The sequence below is a fragment of the Aythya marila genome (assembly GCF_965140915.1).
Source record: "Aythya marila genome assembly, chromosome: 8".
Lineage (NCBI taxonomy): Eukaryota > Metazoa > Chordata > Aves > Anseriformes > Anatidae > Aythya > Aythya marila.
The window spans coordinates 30,083,813-30,111,497 of record NC_139049.1 but is presented as its reverse complement, the minus strand read 5'-3'; the positions used below and the strand labels follow the sequence as shown (position 1 = coordinate 30,111,497).

The 27,685-nt window shown below is 38.8% G+C and overlaps 1 protein-coding gene across 2 annotated transcripts; it reads right to left on the bottom strand.

Moving 5' to 3' along the window:
• Positions 1-536: 536 nt before the first annotated feature.
• On the bottom strand, positions 537-27,243 carry ATG4C (autophagy related 4C cysteine peptidase). 2 transcript variants are annotated; one of them, XM_082765929.1, is made up of 13 exons: positions 27,177-27,243; positions 26,737-26,815; positions 24,756-24,891; positions 24,003-24,133; positions 22,903-22,986; positions 22,023-22,256; positions 18,958-19,288; positions 16,934-17,004; positions 15,320-15,456; positions 11,036-11,114; positions 10,298-10,374; positions 5,919-6,038; positions 537-1,807 (listed from the first exon to the last, which is right to left on the bottom strand). In XM_082765929.1, exons 4-13 carry the CDS (start codon positions 24,076-24,078, stop codon positions 1,637-1,639), a joined length of 1,380 nt encoding a protein of 459 aa, XP_082622055.1. In that variant the 5' UTR covers positions 24,079-24,133; positions 24,756-24,891; positions 26,737-26,815; positions 27,177-27,243; the 3' UTR covers positions 537-1,636. The 2 variants fall into 2 exon arrangements, with proteins under 2 accessions (XP_082622055.1, XP_082622054.1); XM_082765928.1 differs by lacking the exon at positions 24,756-24,891.
• Positions 27,244-27,685: the final 442 nt, after the last annotated feature.

The following is a 27,685-nucleotide window of genomic DNA, read 5'->3' as shown; positions in this document are numbered from 1 at the left end:
TGGAAAATACTAAGTAAGATCCAATCCGAACACCCTCACATACACATGCAGCATGTAAAAATACCGTGCCAATTATTAGTGTGATTTAACAGTGCAGAGGTTACTAATTCAGACAAATGATGTATGTGGTTTCTGCTGTTGTTGTTTTGTTTGTTTGTTTTTCCTGAGAACAAGTGAAATCACAATCTCATTTTGGCTTTTCAGAATATTAACTCAATTAACACCTGAAGATGCACACCCCAGCTCTGACGTGTATACATGATTTAGTTCTGCTTGACATCTAGCTATTAGTCACTTTTTTTCTCAGAAAATAAGCTTTTTTAATGTGTACAAGTTATCTATTCAAATAATCATCAGATTTGTGTCTTCTGTGCCTGAATGGCACTTAGAATGGGTTAACATTTGGTTTACAACACAACAATTAAATTTGTCTTTATTACACATAAACAGAGTATTTACACCTTAATTTTTTTTTAGATGTGGGATTACATTCACTTTTAGTGGACCTGGTATTAATAAAGGAGGCACATGCAGTTAATGTTTTCACACCTTTTATTTTCCAAGCAGTGTTAATACATAGTTTAAATATTGTATTTGTTAAAACACGGAACTATTTATGTACAGTTCTTTGCAGTTTGAGAACACACACCATCAAGTAATCATTTGTACAGTAATAACATATCAAAAAAATAATTCACACCCCAAAACTTTAAACATCCAGACCCCATTTGCTTTGATCTAAAAGCTGCGCTAGTAGGAAAGAAGCCTCAACATTATAATAGCTGAAACAGGAAACAAACACCACTCCTTTCTAATAATTGTTTTTAGCTGCTTTGATTGGTTGCAGTTAATTTAATAGTATAACCTTTAAAAATTGTGGGGCAAGGTAATACTTTATCTTCACTCCTCAAATTAAGGTTCCAAAGCTGGCTTAATGAGACACCATTATAAAATCATACTGCTAAATAGTATCTTAACTCACAATTCAGCCTATATAATTATATCAGTATTGCAACTGGCAATTACTTCTGATATATCAAACTTACATCCTGGGCAGCGCAGTGGAAGAGAGGTATGTTGCAATTACCACATTAATTATTATTTGGGCTTAGGAAGTGAAACAGGTTAGAGTTCTACCCTTACAACAAGAATTCCTCAAATTTTGCTTACAAACAGAAATAAGATGGTCTCAAAACCCACGGATATGTGCCCATGACATAAAACCAACACGTATTTGACAGCCTCTGCTCAGGATTTGTCCCGGACCGAAACAACCCTAGGATCACGTTCAGGCTTACGGCCAGCCCAGCTTTTTCCGAGGGCAAGACCAGGAGGCAGGCACATTTCAGCACACCTGCCTCTAAACAATGCCATCTATCTTCACTAGCACGATGCGACATTACACTCATCCAACTAGTAGTGAACAAAAATAATTAGTAAGTACATTTATAAATGACATTTTAAAGACTATTAACATATAAAACATTATCATCTTTATGAAAATAGACCAATTTCAGCACAGCTAGCCTTTCTGGAAGAGAAGGACACTATTATTATTATTAAAAAAAAAAAAAAAAAAAAAAAAAAAGACAAGTGTTCTCCTGGACAGCTGCCAATAATCTAGTGTAAAATGTCCTTAAAGCAAGACAAACTCCTCTGTACTAAATCTTTTTAATCTTTTCTTTTCATCCTCGGAGAAAAGGTCATTTTCTTCACAGAGTGGACTGGAAGCAAAGTCATAGTCTCTAGAATGACCCTTTACAAAAGTAAACAAGGGGTATTTCTCCTTAGATGAAGATTTCAGCATCTACAATGTAGAACACATACCAGATAAAGTGTTAAACTGGATTTGAAGAAATACAGTAAGCAGCAATATTGATGTAATTATGACTGTAAAATGAAAAATGCATTTTTTATTTTCATTATCATATTAAAACAAAAGCATTGCACAATCTAAACATCTCCTCCTCCTTTGAAACAAACATCTACTTCTATTTCTTTTCCTTCAGACAGTGAATAGCTTCATTCACAATTTTATGAGTAACCCTGCAACTTGTTCGTTCAGATCACCTCTACATACAGAACGCAGATTGCTTCAGTGCAGCTTGAGATCTTGTAAGATTAAAATATATTTATCTATAAAACAGTTAATGCCCGTAACACTCTCCTCAGACACAGGTACGAATTCTGGAGCCCTTAAACAACCCAAGAGATATTTTTGGTGTAGTATCAGTATGTACAATAGTCAACACTGAATAAAAGCATAAATATATATACTTAAATAAGCCAAACAAGAGCACGTGGTTAAAAATACATTGACAATGGTAACAGGCCGTGATAACTAGGGCACCAAAAATCTATATTTATAAATAAGAGAATTGAGCATACAGGATGAGGATAGTAGGAAACGATAAATACTTGAACAACCACCACCACACCAGCTACATTTAGTAGCAGATACTAATCCTCCAAATACTGACAGTCATTTCCACTTTTCAGGCTGTTTTGACAACTGTTCACTGATTTTATTCATCTATTTCTTACCTGCTTTGAAAAAACACTCGGTAGATAACAATGCAGTGACATGCAGAACTATACTAGCCTACAGGTAACCGCCGTGTGGAACTAAAGCCTCTAAACATTGTTTTAAGGAGAAACACTTAATGTAAAGCAGCAAAAAAAATCTTTAAAGAGTAGGACCTATTTTTAAAGACATAATCGGGAGGCTGGAAAGAAAAAAAAAAATCACTCAGATTCCTTGATTTTTACTGTGGTCTGAAATTTTCCCCTTTACTCTAGCCTACTTTAACTGCATTTGGTTATTTTGATGTGAAACCTGGGAAAAGGGGAAGGAGATACAGAAAAGACGTACACACAGTAACAAGCAAAAGCAAATAATAGTAACAAGTATTTGTGGAAGAAAGGAAAAATGCTGGTCTGGAAACAAAGTGTTTCTGAGTCTTGCACAACTAGGTAAGTGGATGCAAAGCCTCTCATTTCTAGGGGTTGAATACAAGCTGGGTTAGGAAGAACCGAAATTTGGAGTCATATGAAGGTCTGTGAAGTGGACGGCTGGACTACTCTTAGGAGCTGGATGGCTGGCCAGCTCCTAACTGCAAATCTGCAACAGAAAACTTACCCAAATACCGCATCTCAGGGAAGCCATACGTTCACGGAGAGCACCTATAAAGACGGTCCCTCCAGCTGAGGACAGCAACACATCTGCAGCAACGCTGCTGCTGTCTTTTCAACTTCCCCAAAGCGCCCTTCTTACCGTGCCAGGAACATCGCTCTCCAGTTACCCAGGGAGGCGATGAAATACTAAATACATCAACTAGCCCGACAAGCAGGAGCTGAGTGGATCTTGGTTAAGGTTACTACAATGATTATCAAGCTACATCTCACTCAGTGATCACAGGTAATAAATACCTGATTTTACCTACTAAGTTTCATTTATTTTATAAAAAGTAAATTGTCCAAAGCTATGTCCTTTATGACTTTGAGAAGGCACCACAGAGGGCATTTTCCATCCAGAAGTCCAGATTTTTAAGAGTACTTCACACCCAGCAGTTCTGAAGCTCCATGGATGAGACTGGTTCATAATATCAGTGCAAAAATTAAGAATACAGATCTATGACATTTACATTACAGCTGAAATTACCCTAGGCAAAGCCAGTGAACAAACTTTAGAAACATGGTTTCTGCTCTCAGTTTTGCTGGGGATATCCTACGTAATTCAAAGTAACCAAGTGTTGGACCCTGGGCCATAACTTAGTATAATAATTCTCTAATTAAGAATGCCATTGGGCAGATCTGTTTCACTTGCAAGCTTTTTAGGTAACACTGTGATGATTTCTACAGCTTATTTAATAAAACATCAATATTTTTTTTAGGATTTCAGGGTTAAACAGGACTCACACTGTTGCCACTGCAATAATTCATTTTTGTACTGAGCTGCATCCAAGCTCAATACACAGTCAATTCAGTTCTTCAGAGAAGTTTCTCTTTCTGCTTAGAACCTGGGCTACAAACAGTGAAGTGCAGTTTGGCCCAAGTGGATTATTAATTTGCAGCCATGAATTGTGGTAAGGGAATGATTCATTGCGTTAGCAGAAAGGCAAGGCTGGTATCAGTCAGGTAATGCAGTAAAGCAGCAGCAGAGGCTGCAGCCAGGGAGAGGCAGAAGCTTCCTTCCCTGGTGCTGTGCAGGACTGGAGCTTCTTGCTGACCTCCTGGATGTGCCACGTGGAGCCAAGAAGCCAGGCAGGAGTGGCTGTGCCTGCTGGGTATTCATGCTGGAAATAAATCTACTGACTATTTAATTCTAAGTATTATTAAACTGCTTACTAACACCTACCTAACTAGCAAGTACAGAATGCAATTTGGATGGATTTTCACCATTCACTCTATTTGGGCCCTTGATTTCAAATTTCTCTATCACTGAATAAATGGCTCATCAGGTTTATCCTCACACAATAAAAGCAAAATCTTTCCTCCCACCTCTTATAACCCACAAAAGCAGCAGGAATCTGAATTTGCTAGTTTGGCCTATACAGTGAGAGTACGCTGTGCTAATAGTGCCGAGTTAGAGCACTCAAATTGCAAACAAAGGGAAAAATAATGGAGGAGAGCAGGAAAAAACAAAGGATGTGAAGGACAAACTGAAAGATCATAGGATGTTTTTCGCGTGGTATTTGTATCCAAACTTTCCTCTGCTATGAAACTGTGTTATACGTTGATACAAGATAATGTCATCAACATTAAAGAACTTCTATCTGAAGTGCTAGGAGAGTAGTTCAAAGACTTCAATCAGACCTGGCCATTTTCACAACAGATTATTAGGGGAAGAAATGTACTTCAGCCCAAATTCAAAAGAAAAGTGGGGGGGGGGGAAAAAAAAAAAGAGAGAGAGAACTTCTAATGCAGGTGATTTTGTAATTAAATTTTTACCTCTCTGTATGAGAACCAAAAAAAAAACTTCAACATCAGTCAAAACCTACTAAACCTTATACCCGGTAAGAAGTTTAAAATCCTGCTTTAGCTATAATACTAACGCTGCTTAACAGGACACTCAAAATATTGCACAAACATTAATTCTTGCATACTTATGCTAAGTAATATGGTTTGAATATTAGCATCGCAAATATCTTCACTGCCACTGAGTCTTTCACAGACCTTTTTTAAATCACAAAGCATGGTTATTGGCTACCACAGTTAATATATTAATAAATCTGTACTTCAAATATTCATATATGGGATAATCAAGAAAAAAGAAGTCAATTAGATTTGAACCTAAGTAAACCTATACCTGTATTTTTCAAGTGGAAGGACACGATCAGACAGATTTACTGGGTGATACCCGCTCCGCTGACTTCCAAACATTGTTACCCAATCATGAGCACACTGCTTTACATTGAAATGCAATCAGAAAAAGCACTTATGCTAACAAGAAATAATATACAATTTTGGCTTGATCAAATACTTTCATTAAAAAAAAAAAAAAAAAAATCTTCCCAAGGGATTTATTGCCTTTTAAAAATTCCTCATCAGGTACCGGGTAATTCCAGCACCTCGGCAGGGTGGCTGCAGAAGGATTTTCACTTCAATAGTGCCACCTCGTGGAGCTGCCATGTGCCATCCTGGCTGCCCGGCTCCGGCTTTGTTTGGAGCCCTTCACTTTGCTCCGTTAGCGACAGCCTCGCAACACGCAGCTCGGTTCTGCCCAGCTTTTATGTATTGGTAAAAACAGACAAAACGAAAAACAATCTGGATTTCTCACGCTTATAAATTCAGCAATAAATATCAAGAAAAGAATTACTGGTATTTAGTAAAGCTGCGCTGATCCTCTGCCCTTACCCCTACAGAGCGCACACATGCTGTTCTGGCTGAGCAATCGATTTTGCAACTTCGACACCTACCTTGGTAATTTCTTCAGAAGCCTTCTCAAAGTCCTGCACAGTTCTACAATAAAATCCTATCGTACAGCTCGGATCCATTTTTTTGAATGACATCTTTTTGGGAGACGGACAGTGGAATGACTGCAATTTGCAAGATTAAAAAACAGGAAATGGATTAAGGTTGAGAACGGCACAGAGCAACGCATTTACTTTTTCCTTTTTCTTTAACCGACAGCTTTGACATCCCAACCCGCTCTGTCACTTGCATTAAACCCCAGCACATGCCCCTGAAGTTGCTTCTTCCAACCCCCACCCAAAGAGATTCTGGAAATTTGACTCTCCACACGTGGAAAGCCTCTTGCTGTTTGTGCTGCATTCACCAAACTTGCACGTAGCACCACGTTAGTTTGAAATCTGTCAGAGGTCCGCCGCTCCAAGCAGCCCTGTATGAATATTCCCAAGGCAGAGGAGGTGAATGCTCTTCTGCAAATTGAATTTGTAACAGCTTTTGCACTATCTTACAATTACTGCTTTACTACCACCGCCCATTGCCCCTTTCCCTCCCCCAGCCTCTATAAAAGAGGCATAATGGGATAAACCAACCTCATCTATTTTCCTTGAGTGAATTAAACGGGTTAAAAAACGCACACACAAAAGCAAAACTGTATTACAGAAGCCCAGAAGTATGAAAAACAAAAGCATGCCCTGCTTTATAAATATTTTTCTCCCTAATGTGGAATCTCTTTCCATGACAAATTATGCTCTGACAGTGCTGTGAACTGACGCTATCAGCAGCCGTGGTGTAAAAGGAAAAAAAAAACAAAAAAAACAAAACCAACAAAACAGTCTTCCCTCCACTCTCATTCACAGTTCCTGAGAGAAAAGATAACAAACGTGTGCTTTACCATCATTATGATGTGCGTTCGTTTATTAGAGGGATTGTAGCTTTGGTGAAGCTCATCATCTGCAATTATTGCCTAGGTGGAAGCCACCCCCTGCGAGGCAGTCCCGGCGGTTCTGCAGCCAGCAGGCAGGGCCAGCAGCTCCTCCAGCCCGCTGCACCACCAGCGCTGCTGCCACGGCTGCTCAGCACCACAAACAAACGCTAACACGCCGGGTCGGCACCGCTCCGTGACGGAGACACCCCCGTGCTAAAATACAGATTTTATTTTTCCTGCACTTCCCACGGCGATCGATATTCCCCGGGGACTGCTCCGTGCTGCTTCCTTCCCCGTCTCCATGTGTGCAGCGTGTCGGCAGCTCCTGGCACAGCGTGGGGCCAGGGCAGCTCGCTGCCACAGCCCCAGCACCACCACCTTTCCTCGGCTGCTATCTGATTTGACCACAGCAATATCAAGCAGTCTGTACTGTAGGCTAGAACCCATTCAATCTTTAATTCTTTTTTTTTTTTTTTTTGCTCATCAGAAAAGTCAATCTGCAGAAGACGACAGCACTTGTTCCCTACCCGGAGAGTATCTGGCAGTGCAGGAGTTTCACCTGCTGAAGGGTATTGCTCTTAGCTTGTGATTACAAACCTGAGAGGTATTTGTATTAAACCTCTGCTAAAAAAAATAAAATCTAAGCAAAGATTAGAAATAATATTTATACAAGACTGATTTTTATATTTTTTTTTCCTAATTCTGTTCAGACTTTCTCTGCAGAAATTGCAGGCTGAATATTCATTCCTAAGTCCTCAAAAGTGCAAATTGAATTCCACCTTACACATCACATTGCAACAAGATTCCCACTACACTTGTGCTGCACCACTCAGGGCAGTGTTCTTAATGCTACACCAATCACTGTACAACAAAAGAAGTGGAGAGGCTTTTTTCTTTTTTTTTTTTTCCACTCCTCCAAACAAATGGATTCTGGAAGCCAATACAGAGTGGATTGATTTCCAACTTATTCTGGACAATTTGTCAATTTTGAAAATACTCCCCACAGATAAATCTAACAAGCAACTATCCACACTAAGAAAGCAATTTCTGTTTACTTTTGACATTTCTGGACAAAGATATAATACTATTAAATGCACTAAGCATTAAATTGCAATATATTTTCCGTCTGCAGAAAAGCATTAGGATGCGATCAAGCCAAGCTGGCAGCTTGTGTACCTTCAAAATACATTTTAAAACCTTATTATTTGGAAATTCATATTAATGCCAGCCTGCAGCATAATCTGGAGGATTAGTCATGGGAACAGAAGCCAAAGAGATGTGTACTTTTTGTAGCTTGCCCACTGAGCTCCAGCGTGACCTTAAGGAATTCACTTCAGCTCTACATCTCCGTGCTCTTCCCACCTTTTGTCTGGCTTACCCAATTAAACTGTAAAATCTTCAGAGAAGGCACCGTATTTTACAACAGTTATTAGCATAAAGGGGCAAAGATCTTGGTTATAATCTCTGGCTGCTGCCACAATGCAGTAGCAAAATAAGTAGAGAACTGGGACTCTCGACAACCCTTCTTCCAAATACCTCAAAGGGGTAAATTCAAAGGTATCTCTGAAAAGAATTAAAGTTTCTGCCTACGATATTTTCTGATTCATTTTGCTGAATCTAAAATAGCAACTTTTTTTTTTTTTTTAAATCAGAACCTTCCAATTTCCTAGAGAACCTTAAGACTTCTACATCATGTCATGCCAATTAAGGCATCTTGTTAAGCATAAATACTGAAATCTATGTTAATGTTTGCTTTCAGTCAGCCCTAGGATTTAACATTAGCCCTGTATAAGCCCTTTGATATATGTAATCACTTTTCCTAGATATTTCGGGATGGTATTTTGATTAAGGTGTTGTGATCAACTTCAAAATATTACCTCCTTGAAAGTGGTTTGTTAACAGTTCTTTCTTTTCATGATAGCAACATACAGGAACACTGATTTTCCCTCCACTGCTCTCTCAGTTTAAGGTAACTCTTAGCTGCTATACAAACAGAAGCCATGACGATGTAGAACTTGATTACATACCATTTGACTTTCCTTCTAAGTGTAACCTGTCAGTTTAAGACCACCTACCCCATTCTTGAGCTGTGACTTCCACTCTTTACAAGACTTTACTGCAAACTTGCAAGAAACCTACATTAAGTAACTCATATTTCAGGGGTGGTGGACATAAATCCATATTCCTCTTCCTTATTGAAATGCAACATGTTTTTTTCTGAAGCTCTGTTTCTACGTTTAGGAGTACTTAACTTTGCAGAACACCGTGGCATGAGGAATCACTACTAATAACCAACTCTGCTCCAGCACAGTTGATGCTGTCCTAAGCAGTGGATGTTTTTGCACTTAATGAAGGGTTGCTCCGAGGTGCCTGGAAGTTCATGCAGAACTTGACCACACCAATGTCAAAAAGGAGAGTCTGTATGGATGGCAGTGAGTGCTTTTACTGTGAGCTCTGTGGCTACTGAGCACTCCGTTCTGTAACTGATAATGTTTTCCCATGGTGCTAATAAATAGAGTCCTTTAATAACCTCTGTTAAACTCCATCTATTCTCAATGCAAATTATTTGGAAAGAAGTTAAAAGGGAAAACACTACTGTAAATAAATAAATAATAATTAAAAAGCATGATTTTTAACTAGTACGCATAGCCTGAAAGGACAAATTCATTACACCTTGATGCACCCAGAGAAAGGGAAAGTAAGAACAAACCTAGCACCTATGTTTTCAGACCTGTCAGTTTCTAGGAAACAACTATTCTATAAAGATTGCTGGAGTAAAAATAATAATAAAACTTGTTAAAAGAAACAGTTGAGAAGAGTTGAGTATTGTTCATCTAGTCAATGACAAACCTCACTGCTAAGCCTCAGTAATTTCACTTGTAGGAAGCTATGAAAGTGACCTGCAAAGTAGTGAGAAGCAAAAATTACATTTAAAATATCCATCTACTCCAGTTCAGAAATATTAACAATTCCTGGATAAATAGTTATCAGACACGCCTATATAAACTCTGGTTCCAAACTGACTACAGACACCTACTATTGAGCACTTCAGTAATTCTCTCAATAATGTCCACTGCAACTTGAAATTACAATAATTTATAAAAACATGACCAAAAAGATAAACTAACCCAATACAAATCCAACTAAATCACATTTAAGATCTCCAAGTATCGTCTATTTTCTCTGATAGAAAAATACATAAGTAAACTGATATTTAGTTTTGAGGTTTTCCGGTCATTGAAAAGAAACAGAAAAGTGTTAATGTAATAAAAATTAAAATCTTATATTGAATTTTAACCTCTGGTCATTTTTGTTGATTATAGGCCTATAAAGAAGGGCAGAACTTTGATAAATAACATGTAACTGTAAAACCATAAAGATGCAGCTAGCTAGAACATCTCTAAATAATTAGTGTTTGATTCATATGGGAAGAAAACAGTGCCAGGTCTATATCCATACTACCTCAAGAGGGAAATCCTTTATGCTGACATCTACAAAAGATTGGCAGTAATGAGGATCCATGTAAATCAAACTGTCATCTACAAGGACAAAACAGAAGACAAGTAATTCAAAAAACACCTTATTATTACACTGCTTACAATCCAATTTCTATGCAGAAAAGCTGAAAAAAACGCCAGCGAGTAACTGCTTGCCAGGCTGATATTCATTGACTGAAGCATAGGTTTTTGCAGGACAGATTAACTTTTGCATAATCAAATATGCTTGTATAAGCAGAATTTTTATAAAGTGATGAGACTGTCATTTAATTTTTGGTGATAAAATTACTTTTACAAACACACAATTATATTCTGGAGTTTGCATATGAAAAATGCATTGTGCTGCTTCAGCCTGACAGGAAGAATTTATTGCTTGTCATTTAGGCATCAACTAACACCACTTAAACTAGTAAAAAGTAAATATGTAAATAAGAACTGCCAGACAGTAACAGCAAAGGCTCCTGAAGTTTGGTGAAATGGATAAATTATGCCTTGTTTATGCAACATGGGAAATTAAATGTACATTTTACAGAATCCAATTATTGTATGAGGTAAATGACAAATGACTGGACTTTGGTAGATATGATGAATTAATAAGGTACTCATTTTGCTATTTTAATCATGCTATTTCCCACTGGTCCTATATTAACATCCTAACTCCTAAAGCAAAATATTGAAGAGACATTAACATTAAAACACTAACCTTGAAATCCAGCAAAGTAATATGACTGCTTGGGCTTGCCACCAATGATACCGACACAATACTCAAGGCTTAAAATTCCCTACAAGCAAAACATTAAATAATTAGAACAGTGTTAAACAGAAAAAAAATGTTAAACTAAATTAAAATCTGCTCTTATTTTACTGTTTTAGGCATTATTTTTCCCTTTTTTCCTTTAAAAAAAAAAAATAAATAAAAATGCAGTTGACTTCCAGATTTTCTGTGAATTTACTCAATTTTATAAGCTTGCAACTGACCACAGTGAAAGCCTGCCACCAGACATTCCAGAGAGACTGAGAAATTCTCTTTTTTTCCCCGATATGCTCGAACATTGAGAGAATTGGCAGTATTATTTTGGGGGAGGAGACAAAACACAATGTCATAACAGTTGAGCGCAGGTTGCATAGTCAAAAGATATCAAAATATTCAGATTTTCAGAGTTTATGTATGTTTACATTCTGGGGTCTTGAAGGTTCTCCTCTTTTTGCATTCAAATGTCTAAGTTTGTCTGGAGTAGGGTATGAATTTTTACATCCACAGGGAGAAATGCCGTTCAAGAAACAATAATTACAAGATACAGCCCTAAAAACAGCAGCCCAAAGAATGAGATCAAAGGGAGAGAGAGAGAACAGAAAAGCCCATCAATGTTATGATGTTCTGACCATGAAGATAGGGAATTGGAGCCACCAGTAGCTCGCCTCTTTGAGAAAGATGCATCACAAATACATCTATGGGGGTGTAAAGAGAGGTGGGATGAAATCCCAGAATCATTTTTGTCTGGGGGTGCAGAGGAAGGAATACACTCTCCTGGCTGCTGCAGCTAGGAGCTAGTAAGGACAGGAGCTGGGGGAGCCACAGGCCACAGTCACACCGGTGCTGCCAGTGAATTTCTGTCCCTTCACGTTGTAAAGGAGTTGGGATCTGTAATGCGTGTCTGTGCTATCACACAAACCGAGATGTATCATTCTTAGAGTGAAATAATGCGATCACCCAGAGGTTTCTCGCTAAGCCAGCCCCAATGCCAAATAAGCCCTCCTCAAAAACACACCACCAAACGTGCTCATACCCTATGCCTCATTCTAAATATGGTATCAGGAGAAAAAAATAAAACCAGCAATAGCAAGATTAATCTGAAAATAGTTTTAAGAAAAACATATCAGCTCTTAAAGCAGCATTATTAACGTTATTTCTTACAGTGAAGGTTCTGGTTACAATTATAACAATGGAGAGATGCCATTATTATGTGTTTGGTTTGTTATTTTTAATTAAGGGGAAATAAACAAATAAACACAAAGGATAATCACCTCCTATTTGAGGTAAAACTACTACTTCCCATTAAGACTTGCTTTCCTGGCTGTGTCACCACCTGGGAGTTCCTCACTCACCTGGTTTATTGCATTAAGTACCCACAAAGGAATGAAAGCAGGTATGGAGGCTTCCCCCTTCTCTCCAACGTAGCTCTTCCTTTCACAAGGCTCTGTTTCTTCACAGGACTTATTAGGATTTTTGTGAGCATTCAGTCCTGGCTTAACAAAGCTCTCCGTGAGTTATCCTACCAGCTGCAGAGGGAGGTGAATTTTGCCAACACCGAGCAGTTCTGAAAGCTGAACCCAAGCGTTCCAACAAAACTGCAGCCCAAGACCATTAAATACTCTGAAAACCGAGCAGCCTTTAAACATCAGTAAATCACAGGGGCTTTCTGGTGGCACTAGACAAATCTTGGCTGGCCCAAAGTGGGACAGCAATCCAGAAGACAATCACCTGAGCTAAAATGAACTCTCCATTAGCCAGCGGTCATATCCACATCCTCTCCTCTAAGAGATCAGCCATTAAAATCATAACCTGTACATTATCGTTGTCCAAACAGGGAACATTTCTCTCAACAAAATGATTGATGTTTCCTGTTCTAATAAGACCAAGGCTTCTTGTTGAGGTAATTTCTTCCCCACTTAGACAATGATAAAGTAATGTAACATAACAAAAACCGTTGTACCTGAGATGCTAACAAAGTCAGCTTCACTGTGGTTTATACAGGTTAAGAGAGGGCTGCTTTAGAAAATGTTCTTTGATGGTTTAACATTACAGGAGGTTTAGCAGATGAGAGGCAAAGGCTGAACCAGCTCATGAGGACACATTCTCTGCCAGTGAAACAGGAAGAGAGCAAAGCTATTTAGACTAATGAATAACTGTTTAATCTATGGAAATTCTCTTGTGAAACTGAATTATAAAATATTTATCAATTTTCATCCATAAATATAAAACCCTTTGTAAAAATTACCTCTTGTACTACATGGTAAAATCTGCATTTTTAACTTTAAGCCAGACCCCAAGAAATTCAGTCACTGCTCAGCGAACAGCCAAGACAGAGACCGGAGTGACTGATACAAGCAATCCAAAGCCCGCTTATCACAGTCTCCTTTATAAGCAAGGGGAAGAGACAGCCCCAGCCCTGATGTCTGAGCAGCAGCAGTCACCTCTAAGCAAACTGGGATGATGTGGCTGTGCTTTGCAACCCAGGGCCATGAAAATTTATTTCACTCTGGCATAAGGAGTGCTTTTGGTAGCTGAATTGAAGAAAGCAGGGTAGAACTGGCCACTGCCACCCATCATAAAAGGCAGCGTTAAAGAACCAGAGCCACTTTTCTTTAGCTGAGGAAGCCTTGGGAAAGTTGCAAAAGCAACTGTTTGTTAGCTTACAAGTGATGGATCAGGAATTGGCTTGAAGGCCTCACCCAGAGAGCAGTGGTCAATGGCTCCATGTCCAGGTGGAGGCCAGTGATGAGTGGTGTCCCTCAGGGGTCTGGGACCACTGCTGTGTAGTATCTTTATCAACACAGACAGTGGGATCAAGTGCACCCTCAGCAAGCTTGCAGATGACACCAAGCTGAGTGGGGCAGTTGATACAATAGAAGAAAAGGATGCCATGCAAAGGGACCTGGACAAGCTGGAGAAGTTGGCCCAGGTGAACCGAATGAGGTTTAAGAAGTCCAAGTTCAGGGTGCTGGGGCAATCCCAGACATGAGGACAGACTGGGAGAAAAAACTCACCGAGAGCAGCCCTGCAAGGAGAGACTTGGGGATCTGGTGGATCTAAAGCTTGATGTGAGCCCGCATCATCCTGGGCTGTATCAAAAGAGAAGTGGCCAGCGGAGGAGGGAGGTGATTGCCCTCCTCTGCTCTGCCCTTGTGCAGCCTCACTTGGAGCACATTAGATGAGACATTAGGAGGAAATTTTCACTCAGAGGGTGATGAGGCACTGGAACAGCTTGTCCAGAGAGGTTGTGGATGCCCCATCCCTGAAGGTGTTCAAGACCAGGTTGGATGGGGCCTTGACAAACCTGATCTGGTGGGTGAGTGACATCCTGCATGTGGCAGGGGAGTGGACCAGATGCAGGTGATTTTTAAGGTCCGTTCCAACCCATGTCACTCTATGACTTTGTAAATACCAGTCAAGTATGCAATTTTTAAAATTAGAACAGAATTTAAAGACGATATTTCCTACGATAAATGACATCATGGAAAAAGACAAAGCAGCAGGGAGAAGAGAACCCTCTCTCACTAATGTAAATATTCTTGTGCTGAAGGTGTAGGAGATGGTCCATTGTGTTACTGTGCATCAAGCGTTAGCTCCGTAAGTGGAGCCTCCACTAAAAAAAAGGACAGCATAAACCTTCCTCAAGTTTTACTCCCCCCCCCCCAGTTCATTTTTATTTGTGGTGACTGCTTACTGCTTCTGCATCACTGTCCTTAGAAGCATTCATCCTACTGTCCACATAGCGAAATGATAGTGGAAGCAATGACTAAAGGTGTCAAAAAATGCTATCCCCTCTCTTAAGGGGAAGAAAATGAAAAGGTAGGAACAGACAAGAAACAACCTTAAGCCATTTGACATTTCAGAAAAGAAGAAACAGATTAAGGTGTTTGCTATATTTATATTTTAAAACGCTGACAGATACTTATAGCACAACTCTGGCAGCATATGTAGCTAAATTACCATTTATAATTTGAGCCACTACATTAATGTCTTTTCAGGTAGCTACTTCAGGAGCAGAACAGTTTTCACTGCTTTACCAAGGGACATCATGTGCTCTGCAATTATGTCTGATCTTGTAATAGGGAAATTTAAAATCTGTAAAGTCAAACTTTACAACCTTCAACTGTAAAATCACCACCACACATTTAATAGGTAGAAGATTACCATCGTGAAGTCTCTTTTCATATCACCTAGTGCTACGATTTGAAAAATGATTGAACTCTCATTTCATACCTTTACAAACTCTAAGTAGTCCGTGTTTGTTCTCTCTCCACCAAGTCTCACAGGAACTAATATAATTACAGCTTTTGTGTCTGTTTTCTCAGAATCCGTACAAGAACACTGTCTGTCAATAACGTCTGAGCTGTAGACTGGAAAGAGACACAGAAATATTCATATTTAAGACACATCCGCTAGTTTTTACAGAGACACACCTTCAAAATGACACCACTAAGTCTGACAAACTATTTGTAGTCCTTTGAAAATATTGCTGTCCTCCTGAAATATAACTCCTGGGCGACTCTGATAAAAGATAGTGTTATGCTTCCTTATTTTCAGCAATATCTTATAATAATCAGCTGCTGCTGAGACACATAGCCAGGAAAATGCAGCAGGAGTAGGTTAAGGAGAGAGCCAATAAATATTTATTCACAATTTCTTCTAAAAGGAGTAATTTAAAACTTGCAAACCTACAACTAACAGAAACAAACACATTAAAGGAAAAAAGGACAATAACTGATTTTAATATTCATGTTCACTGTCTGAAGTTAATACAAAGCAGTCCTTGAAAAATGAGTGAGAAACATTAAATGCAGTATTACTGCTTATTCCCTCCAAATTAAAAAGGATATGAAAATCATCACCAGGACAAAGAAATGAAAAATAAACAGAATTTTCTAAGTTTCCATTGTCATTGTTAAGTCAGGTGAAACTGGTTTGAGGCATACAGTTAAAGAGCGTCTCTTTAAAACTAGTCTGATTGATTACACACAGATCCCATTCCTTCCTGTCCTATCAAGATCCGTTATGATTTAACTAAAATTTCTGGCAGCTAAACATGGCTACTAAAGTAATGCACTGTGCTAGATTTGAAAGACTGCAGTCATTAGTGTAAAGTTTCACCCCATGTTTATTCTATCTTGTCATCACTTCCTGCTCTTGAACATCCAGGGCTTTAAGCTCCTCTGCCTGTTATTGATTATTTAAAATGCCACGCTGCAGCAGAGGAAAGGTTACCACACACTCTGGGTCGCTATCCTGCTCGCATCTCTGAACTCAAAGCAAAAATGACTTCTTACTATTCTAAGAGACTGGTGCAGTATTGTTTTTAAAAAAAATATATATGTATGTATCTAATTAAAGAAACCTGTGATGCAAAAGAGAAGATAATTTCAGTTGGAATAGATTTGTTAGCTACATTTTAAGTATCTTATTGCTTGGGATGGTTATTTTTAGGAAAATACAGAAGCTGTTACTATCTTATTACTTAAACAACATTGACACAGAGTAGAAAAAAGATTAATTTAAATCCTCAGACTCCTCAAATAAAAAGCTATTATGGGCAGATTGTAAGAAAAAGTTTTCTTCCTGGATTCTGAATTTCATTATCTTAGTAAGAAACCAAACAAGCAACGTGTAAGGCTTTCAAATCGTGATGCCCGATTCTCAAACAAAAGAACAAACACCTGCCTCTACCAAGAACCCCTTTGTCTACATAATCTCAATTTTGTGGATCCATTTTTGCATTTATTTATTTTTTTCCTTTATGGCTCCATTGTCGAGTGCTTAGTGAAAGGCATAAAGAGTGTCTAAAACGTTTGCAAAAATCTACATAGTCACAACATTTACCTGTACAATCCTGAGCAACATAGACTGTTACTCCTTGTAGCTCAGGGTCTCTGGCTTCTTCAACAGCTTTTCTACGTACAAACACAAAACTATCATCTCTGATTTTAGAGAAATTAACATTAAATAAACACATATTATTTCATTTTTAGAAACAGGTTGTTTTTAATTGTTCTGCTTTTTATTTGTCTTTTAAATTCAAAACCCCTTCCATTTCAGATCACTACAGATGGAGGGTGATTTTCAAAAACAAACAAAACCACACAAACAATAACACTGGATACCCAGATCCAGTTCATATGGCAGTATTTTTTTTTCCCCAAAGATAACAGTGCCTGGCCATTTAGAAGAAACAATGAAAAACCACACACACGTTAAAAAAAACACAAACACACACACACACATTAACTTACGATGAAATTCATATTCATCTACTTAATTTCTTTCAGTTTATAGCAATTTTCAGTTGTGTATTGATATAATAAAGGCTAAATTTGCTGACAAAATTATTATTTTCAACTTGATAGATCTCTTTAGTTGACCTCCATTTGTATAACTAGCCACAAATTAGCATCCCACGTCTATTGAAATAAAATCTAGCACATAAAAAGCTATAGGGTTTCACCAAAACTTTCAAAGAGATAATTGCAGTATTAGACTATCCTCAAAAGAATAAGAGTAATGGACCTAAAAACTAAAGAGAAAATATATGTCGATAGTCTGAAGCATGGTCATCAATCAAGGACAACATTTGTAAAGAAATTAAACTGTTCAAAATAGAAGATTAGCCTTTGACTTCCAATACATGCTTGCATTAAATGGTCACTATCCCTTTATTTCACAATATATTTTGAGGAATCGTTTAACACAGCCATTCTCGAGTTATGAGAGTGCTATACGTTCTTAGTGCTGCTGTAAGGGGAAAGGACATCTAGGAATGGAAACCTTGGTGGTGTTTAAAATCGCCGGTGGGTTGACGTTAAATGGAATGCTGGGCCGAAATTTTCCCCCCACTATCTATTAGGTAAACAGGCTGATGAAACGTAAAGCAAGCAAAAAGAATTCTGACAGGTTCTGTTATCAGGAAAAAAATAGAAGAAAATGCATAGGTAATGCTAACCTGTCACACCACTCTGCATTTGCACGTAGGCACACATACATCAGAGCATTTCATGATTTGTTTCACTTCGGACAAGTATGTTTGGATGCTAATTATCAAATTGTTCCCTCTATACATATAGATTAACGTGTATATGTTAACATCTATACATATACATAGATTGACATAGGAACTTTGACTTCTGCTGCTTAAATGACTTCTTAGTGATTCAGTAAACTGGAATCTGCTAAGAACCTAAGTATATATGACTATAAAAAAACCCAAATCAGTAATATTCAAAGAAATGGTATATAAAGGCACACTGTATGGAGAAATTTGACTTTCGACTTTTTTTTTTAAGCCACACTGAATGTCACAGACCCTTTACTTTTACTGTGATATAATTATAATATTAATAGTCCCATACATTTACAGTTTCACAAGAATTTGATATGTGCAAAGAAATGCTGAAAACATCAATTTTAGCTCTGACATTTCATTACACTATCAGTACATTACAGCCCCCAGGTTACAGTATAAAAAAAAAAATCTATAATGTTATGCATGTTCCAAGGTTGAAAGAGTGGTTAGTTTTTAGAACATTTCATTAAATGGAGCTCTACTTAAAAGCCCAGGTTTGGGAGAGACCTTGGGACTCTTACTGCACAATGTACAGGAAAACAGGAATGTTGTTTTTTTCCTGAAATACATTTGAACAGAGGCTCAGAGTTTAATTCCTGTGCCTACTGCTATTTCCATTCCTGCCTCTGAAAAAAAACTCTAGAATTGCTGCTAATATGGACATTTTACAAAGCCAATAATGAACAGCTAGATGCTCAATTAAGCTCAAGTAATCTCATGACACTTTGAAATGCTTCTCCTGTAATGGGCAAGGCACGATAACAGCAAAGAATAAAGATACTTTTACCTTAAAATGTGTGCAACAACAGCAGGCCCGTACCAATCTCCAGCAATTTTTCCAGACTTCTTTCCATATTCTATCAGCTGATGTAAGCCAAAAGCTGCCAGCGGAGAGTCACCAAACCAAGAAATTATTTTTCTATGATAAACTTCATTTCTCATTTCATTGTCGCCACAGTTTCTCCTTAGTGTTCCCCGATGATGGTTTGACAGGATCTTGGGTTCCCTTTCAGCTGTAAGCGAAGCTTCGAACGATGCTGTCAGCTTTTTAACTGTATGGGCCGTCCAGGATTCAGAATCTGAATTCTCAATGTCCAACGCATCTGGCCAGACCCAGGCTGCAGCAGGAAACATTAAGATGCAGATTAGGCTTACTGTTAACTTTTGGTATAATCAGCAAAGCACATTCCCTTCTCCCCCCAGGTTCCTCAGACCAATACGTACTTTATATACCAAGATGCAAACATCACTGCTAAAATGTAAACAAAGGACAAACCTGCAACATAATTTGCTTTATTTTCTGCTGTATGACAGGAGAAAATAAATGCAACTAACAGTAAATTTTATTAGCTATTTATGCTATCTGGCATAGTGGGTTACTTAGTTAATATATAAAAGACATACCCGATCACAAGGCACAGAACAGAACACTCATGCATATTAAAAACACAAAAGTTAGCTATTAAGTAGCATTTAGTTTTGTTCAAGTCAATCAAGAAGCTTCAAAGCCTGTTTTTTATTGTTTTGGTCTGTCAGTTATTAAAAAAAGGCAAAAGTGGGGAATTACTCATGTAAAACAAACGCTGCTTCCTGGCACAAAGCAGAGCAGCAGGAAAATGCGACAGATTCTTTTAATTAATACATTTGTCAATTCTTATATTTACCTGGTTTCCAAGACAAACTTGTTTAGCTATTCAGCACGGTATCTACAGTGCTTTTCTAGCAAGAGGTCTCTCTTACAATGCATCCTACATGCCTCGTTCCTATTAATAGCATAATGGTGGTTCAGTACATCTAGAGAACAGCAATGTTTCACTTGTCAGATGACTGAAAGTCTCTCCCACAAGTCTGAACTACTATTTGCAACATAGAGCATGTGAGGAAGTCTCTGAAACACAGCAAACTTACTGCGAGGCCAGAAAACATTCTGAAGGTCTGCAGGGAGCACCCCAGAGTGCAGTGGGGAAGGCGGACACAGCCAAGCAAGGAACAAACCCTAAGGACAAGGTGCTCCATGTAGCAGCATCAGGGCCCTTGCTACTCCTGTCTTGTGAGCTTCAAATTTAAGTCTGTCTTGAGCACAGGCACTTCAAAAGTACACTTACCAGTGCCTTAGTATTTAAAATAAAAACTTATTTACAACATCACTCAGCGATATCTGGAACCTTCCACACAGCAGTGAACTGTGAGTATTCCAGCTGGTAACTGCAGGCAAGTTTTGCTTTGTAACAGAAACAATACCATTAAACTATAATGAAAACATCTCTGGGAAAAGAGTAAGCAGCCATGAAAAACTTCACGTAAACACTTAAATCTGTTTAAAAAGCTACCCAGACCTCATAAAAAGCTTTGCAAAAGATAATTCACCAGCTGTCAGAAGACTACGTAATGAGAAAAGTAGTCCAGAAAGACCATACATATTCCACTTTTCTACATATTTGGATTGCCACAGAAATACCAGCACTCTGGAATAACAAGAACACTTCCCAAATGAGGATTCATGGGGGACAGTGCAAGAAATTCTTTGTAACCATAGATTTTAAAGATATAAACCTGGGGCTTTTTCATTTTGGGTTGCTTCAGAATGAGCTGTTACATCCTCCTATTCACAGGTAGACTTCTGATCTTTTTTTTTTTTTTTTTTAAATATATATATAACAAAAGTTATATATAAGGGATTTGTGTTCTCTCAGCAGAAGAATTTTTACATGTTTTGATACTTGCAGTCAGTTGGAAAGAATAATGAATGTTTTATGATTTAGGTACCTACAGGAATATTCAGTAAGCCAGTTTGACAGTTCAGTCATGACACTGCCAAGAAGGAAGGCTTGGTGATACAGCTGTCTTGGGACTACGTTCACAGCTTACATCATACTTGCACATTAAGTACAAAGTATTTTCAAAACAGGCTTTCAGAACTATCTGCTACTAAAACATTCCTAAGGATTCACCAAATGGTTTAGTAAACAATACATTGTATTCTAACTAATGTGTCTGGGTGGCTTCAGGCCCAGAGCTCGGATCATTTTGACAACAGTGGTGACAGAGGATAAGAATGATTCTTTCAAAGGGGCAATGTGGTAGATTATGAAAGAGATTGAGGAAAAGAGGATGAAAGACAAGGTGGTTAACCATAAGAACCAAAAATACCTCTACAGAGGACATGGCACAGCTTAGAAGAATGGGGGTGGCATGAAACCTTTGAAAGCACAAAGTGTTCCGAGCATCTTAAAGCTACTTCCTTTAAACAGCTGTGACTGAAAGAGTAATTTCAGACAGACAATAAAAAAAAAAAAAAAAGGAAAGTTCCTCTGTAAGTACACAGGGAAATGGAAAAAACGAACTAGTGAAAATTTCAACATAGAATGATGTATTAAAGTCCTTCTATTGACTCAAAATATTAATACTAGGATAAATTGAATAGTGTACAACTTAAAAACTGATAAAAGAACATTGCTTTTGCTATAGCCCACAGCTACGGGCTGTGGAACTCAGTTCGACATTCAGAGTTGAAGAAACGAGTCAGATTCGAGAGAACTGGACATTTACATGGCTCACAGCAATATGTAGATATCAGATCACAATTTTTTGTGGTATTTGACTTCACAATTGGCTTCTGTGGAGCTTCCAGTGTCTTTCTTTGACACAATCTGGTATTCCTTTTTTCAGAAATGGAAGAGTAGATCAGCTAGATCACCACTCTGTCACAATACAATCCCAGTATTAATGAAAGGAAGTCCAGAACCAAAACCAGCTGGAACTTTAGATTCTGGCCATATAAAGACTATCACACACTCGACAAAACACCCATGCCTGTCATACCAAATGTACAGATCCTCCCTTGTAACTTACCTCTACCAAGAAAATGAAGCATAAGACCTTGAGCCAACAACATTTGACCAGTTCTCAGTGTGCAACCCCAACCACAGTCTGTCGTTAATGCAGACCCCTTTATCTGAGGAAATTCTTCTCTGTAGGTCAGCCATATTCTAGAAATGAAGTCTTTACGAAACTCGTCAACGTTTCCTGAAATCTCTGTATTGATATTGTCAAAACTGGATCCATCTGTAGAGAGTTCACCAGACTCTGTAAGGCAAAGCACAATTCAAGTTATAACTTGGCATGGGATTTCTGTTACTGGAATGAAAATATACAAGTATTCTATCAGACAGATAGGGCAAACTTGCAAAAATTAACAATTGCTTCAAATACAAGAAAGGAAAATATATCAGAAATGTTCCAGCTTAAAAAAGACTAATACAGACAGTGACTGTCAATGCAATTGCTAACTTGCAAGTAAACAACTGCTTAATTCACCTAGATGTAAATGGTCTAACAGAGACATTCAAAAAAAAAGACAAGAAAACTGCATACTAAAAATGACAACAAAAGAAATGATAAAAGGTGCTGGTGTGTGACTCTTTGTACACTTGTCACTATTTTATTCATGCATTTTTAGAAAATCTCATTTTGATGGGTAAATGAAGTAAAGTGTAAATTACAGGTCTGATGTTTACAGAACAAGACTTCACTGTAAAATACGAATAAAGCAGGTTAGGATGGACTGCATTAGTGGTGACGTTCAACACATTTAAATAAGAATTTTTTAAGTTTTTCACATTTACATTTTGAATTCGGTAATTGTTAATGAAGGTCTTTCTAGATGATTAAAAATATATATGTATAGTTCTTGCCAGGTAAGACTGTAATGAGCTAAGTGCTACGTACATACCATCAGATTTGAAGTGGTAACATTTTCCCAGCAGGAAAACTGGAGAGTTTCTACTGAAGTAAGTTTTTGTTTTCAATACCCAACCTAAAATAAATGCAAAATGCAAAACAAATGCAATTTTGTGACTGTAGCATTCCATAAACGCATTTCTAATAGCATCTGATTAAGCCTTATAGGGAAACATAGGGAAAATGTAGTAAAATTGGGTCTTACTTTCATAAATAACAAAAAGGTTAATATCACAAAACACAGATAAGAGTTCTGCCTTGAAAGTGATGTTATCCATGTATGAGTATCTGAATGTTAATACAATTGTGCTACTGTCTAGAAATTGTTAGCATACAAAAGTGCTACAGCTGAGCTTAAGTTGCTTTGTCTCCATTGTGAATTCATTATTGCGTAGTTTGATTCTGAGAGATTCCCAACTCCTCTAATAATACACACAAAGCTTTGCACATGACCAGTAAAAATGTAGGAAGAATACTAATTTTCCTGTAGGATTAAACATGCCTCATTACAACATTACATTGCAGATTTCAGACTCAAAAAGTATACAGAAAACTATTCTATGTATATTAAGCCAACAAATTAAGATTAAGGACAAGTTAGTAAAAGGGACACTTGAAAATCTGCTTATTTTCTAAACAAATTACTGACATCCAACTGTGGAAATGTATGTTACACAAGCGTGTGAAGTAGATACGTCAGTGGTGTTTGTATTTCACACAAATCCTATTTTTTCAAGAGTACATCTAAAAATAAAACCCCTGGGCAAAACATTCCATACTATCCCCGTACAAAGGCTATGCTAATCTCGTGCTATTTAGTGTTCCTTACATAATGCATGTATTGCTTTCTGCAATACGCCATTTAAAAATGAAATTATGCAAATCAATTTCAAAAATGGAATGCCAAACAAGTTTGTTTATTCAGACTGCTTATTATATCAAAGTTAAAATGGCTTCAAGGGCTACATTGCATTTTTGATCATTAATATTAGTTGTTTCTGATTCACGATTCAGATCATATCAACAAGACAAGTTCCACTTGTTTCAATGGAGACATTCAATGGAGATTTTAGCGTGCATTGTTTCACTTACTGTATTTCATGTTGTGCCATGCTGACATAAACTTTGATTTTATCTTTTCTACTTCATCTGTCCCTGTGGCCTCCATATTCAAATTCCAGAGAAAAAGCCATCGCTGTCTTGTAAAACATTAAATTCTGCTGCTGTAAAAAGAAAAATACAAACATATCCATGGGCAGAGAGCACAGTAGTATCACTACCCACACACGTGGGTACTTAAGCCTAACATGACCAGAAACAGTAATAAACTTGCAGAATCCTCTACTTCCAGGGACTGGGAAGCAATCACATGTTCCATGAATAAATCATAAAAACATTTGATTCCAAATACCCACTAATAAAATTACAATGCAAAACTAAATAAAATATAATGTTCTCCAACAGCTCTCTACTGCACCACAAACTGATCTAGGGCATACAACCTATGCTGGTGTACAAGCACACTCGTTCTAATTTGCAGTGTAATAAAGAGCTGTATTTCACTACTACAGGTTAAATGCTATTATTTTCTGCTAGAAAGAAAACAGTGAGTAATTTTTTTCTCACATCAGGGAGTCAGAGCACTGATAAACATATCCTGGCTTTAAAAAAACAGCGTTAGTTTCAGATTTCTAGTGTTTGTAGTCAAGAATTTTCCTAAGCCCAAGTGTATGTATTTTAGAGCAGCTGATAAAGAACAAGATGCTTTGCTGCATGTGTACAAGGCAGAAAATAGTTAACGAAAATGCGTGTAGTAACAGTGACATAATTCTGAACAGAACTAACTTGTTGGAGGGGTAACATCAGAAGCCGAGCAGAATACTGTCAACAAATCCATGCTTAGTTTACATCCCTTTGAAGCATCACTTGCAGTGCAAAAAGGCTCCCTTCTGATTTGATCATGTTTTCTGCAGTAGTCCAGCTGTATTACAGAAATGAGAGTGGTAAAAGGGTGGTAAAAGGCACTGCTGTGCAGATCTTTTTTGTTAAAAAAATATACTATAAATTGTCCAAAAGGTGTGGCAGCAGCATGGAAATGCACATTTACTGACTCTCTAAGTTGCAGGACATGATAGACTTTACCTTAAAACCACTCTGAACTCCTGATAATAGGAAAAGAATATATACTACCTTTATTTATCCCTAGAAGTCTGAGGATACAGGACAAAACTCCTTTTGTAGTCCACCTGCACCACTTACTAACAGGAAGTTTGCTGCTAAAAAATACAGCTTCCTTCTCTGCATGCATTCTGTCAATGATTCACTTTTAAATACTTGGTACAGATTTTCCTGATGATATGAAGTAGCACATATCCTTAAATAGGTAGGTGGAAAATATTTTTTAATGTGGGACATCAGGAGTTGATAAATAGTGGAACATCACTGCAGCCTTCACCATATTCTTAGCCAAGTTTGATAAGAACAAATGATAAAGTGAAGAAAAGTAAATTATTTCATTTAATTAATCAACCTAGAACAGGACGAGACACCATCAGAGATGCTGAATCAAGAACTGTATCTACCTTTCCATGCGTGATTGTCCACGGAACTGAGATCAAAGCAGATGAAGTCTAAAGCCTGTTACTTCTCTCCACTGGGAGTACAGTTTCAGAAGTAAAATGTAACCCCTGTTAGCATAATTCCTGATGCTAGTATCTCTCAGTGAAGAGAATATGAAGATGTTGGGGTGTCAACATCTTCAGAGCCTGGAGGTACTCACACAGATGCACTGTTTCTGGGATCTGGAGGTACAGCATGGAAAATCTTTTGCCCAAGCCTCCCCTAACATGTTTTTCTGCTATTCTATTGTATTATTTTTTATAAAAGTTACATCAACAACCTTTCCGACCAAACAAGAGGCAATACAAAACAAATACTTAAAAAAAAAAAAACAAACTTAAATTAGCCTTTAATTGAACTGGTTTTTTTGTAGGGGAAGGAAGAGAAAGACAATTAAAGGTTGGGTTTTGATTCTTGCCCTCCCCCCCCACTTTTTTTTTTTTTTTTTTTTAATTTGAGGATTAAAAGGAAAGACTTTGCATAGACACGTATCACTGACTAGCTGGCAGTGCTGGTAAGACCAGCTTCTTCAGGAGGTGTGTTTGGTCCGACCTGTCCTCATACAATCCATCAGAAATGGTCATTTTTGTAGAGGACAGTGACTGCCATAAAAGCCAGTAACTGTAAAAGCTCCCTCTAGCTAAAATTAGGAATGAAACAAACTCTACTGTTCCTAAAGGGGCTGAAGGAAAAATTATGCAATGTGAAAGAAGCTCCTTTTCCTTTAAAAGACAACGGCCATCTCAGTACATTTTTCTTCCATTTCTTCCCTAGCGTTATGCTAAAGATGTGAAAGGGACTTTAAAGAAGACTGCTAACACAAAGCAGACAAATTGATTGCACTTGAAACATCCCGGGTTTTCCCATTCATGTAAGAACTTAACAGTAACAGTCCCGCTGAAACTACCGGAGCAGTATCAGGAGACGGTCACTGTGAATAGATCCAAGCCCAACAGGCACAACACAAGCCCTGTTATTAAGCCTCATGCTGATGGTTTTGTGGGGAAGTTGGCTCACCCAAGAGGTTATCTGGAATATATGCTATTACCTCAGCGTGGCACCACAGCCTGAGCACACACTGACGCCCTGTCTGGGACTGCCACCCACCCAGCCGTGGAAGGGGACGGCTGTACCAAAGTTCCTGCTTTTAGGGTTGGTTTTTTTTTTTTTCTTTTTCTGTTTATTAACAATGGAAAAGCAACCTAACCTGCTGCTGCGACTCCAGTGCAAGGGATGAGCCGGGTCCGAGCGTGACGACCTCTGTTAATCACAGCTTTTACTTCAACCTGCAAAGAAACCTCATTAGCAGCAGCACCACTTAGCAAACCTCACAGAGAAGCCCCTGACGGAAAACAGAAACGTTTATAAAGAAATAGGGTCCTCTGTACGGAGCCCCCCCGGCTCGAAGACGGCTCCCCCGTCCCGGTTTTGCAGAGGACCCACGACAAATCCTCCTTTTTCCCCTCAGCTCGTTGCGGACCTGCCCCGCTCCGGGCTGCCCGGGGGCTGCGGGGCTGGGCCCGGGGCCTCGGAGCCGCCACCGTGAGGGCCCCGTGCCGCCGGCCGCGCTCCCTCACGACCGCTCCCTCTCAGCGGAGCTCCGCCACCCCCTCCCGAGCCGCCGCTCCCGGCGGGGCCGCCGCTTACCCCCGCGGTGAGCTCCGTGCTGCGGTCGGCCGGCAGCGGCCTCCCGATGCCTTGGCCGCGGGGGAGCGGCCCAAGGACTACAAGTCCCAGCGGGCGCTGCGGCGGGAGGAGGCCGGGCGGTCGGGCGGTGGGCCCGCGCGGGGCATGCTGGGAGTTGTAGTTCAAAGGGAGGGCGGTTTTCTACAGCCGGGCGTGGCCGGATGGCGGCGGAGGCTGAGGCGAAGGGCGGGAGGAGGCTGCAGACAAGCCCCGGGAAGGGAGGCCTGAGGCGAGCTGCTGGCTCGTGTGCCAGTAAAAAGAGTGCCAAAATCCCCGAATTCTGTGGGGGCTGGTGGTATTTAAACCTTCAGCCTCAACGTCTATGTGTTTAGTTGTATGCCAGCACTATTTCCAGTTGTTTTTAATTATTTTTTTAAATTCCTTTTTTAAAAATGGTCAAGGACTCGCATCTGCTCTCAGCTTCCTAGGCTACTTGTGCTGAGGGGTTGCTTGTAGTTCGTTTGTAAAGC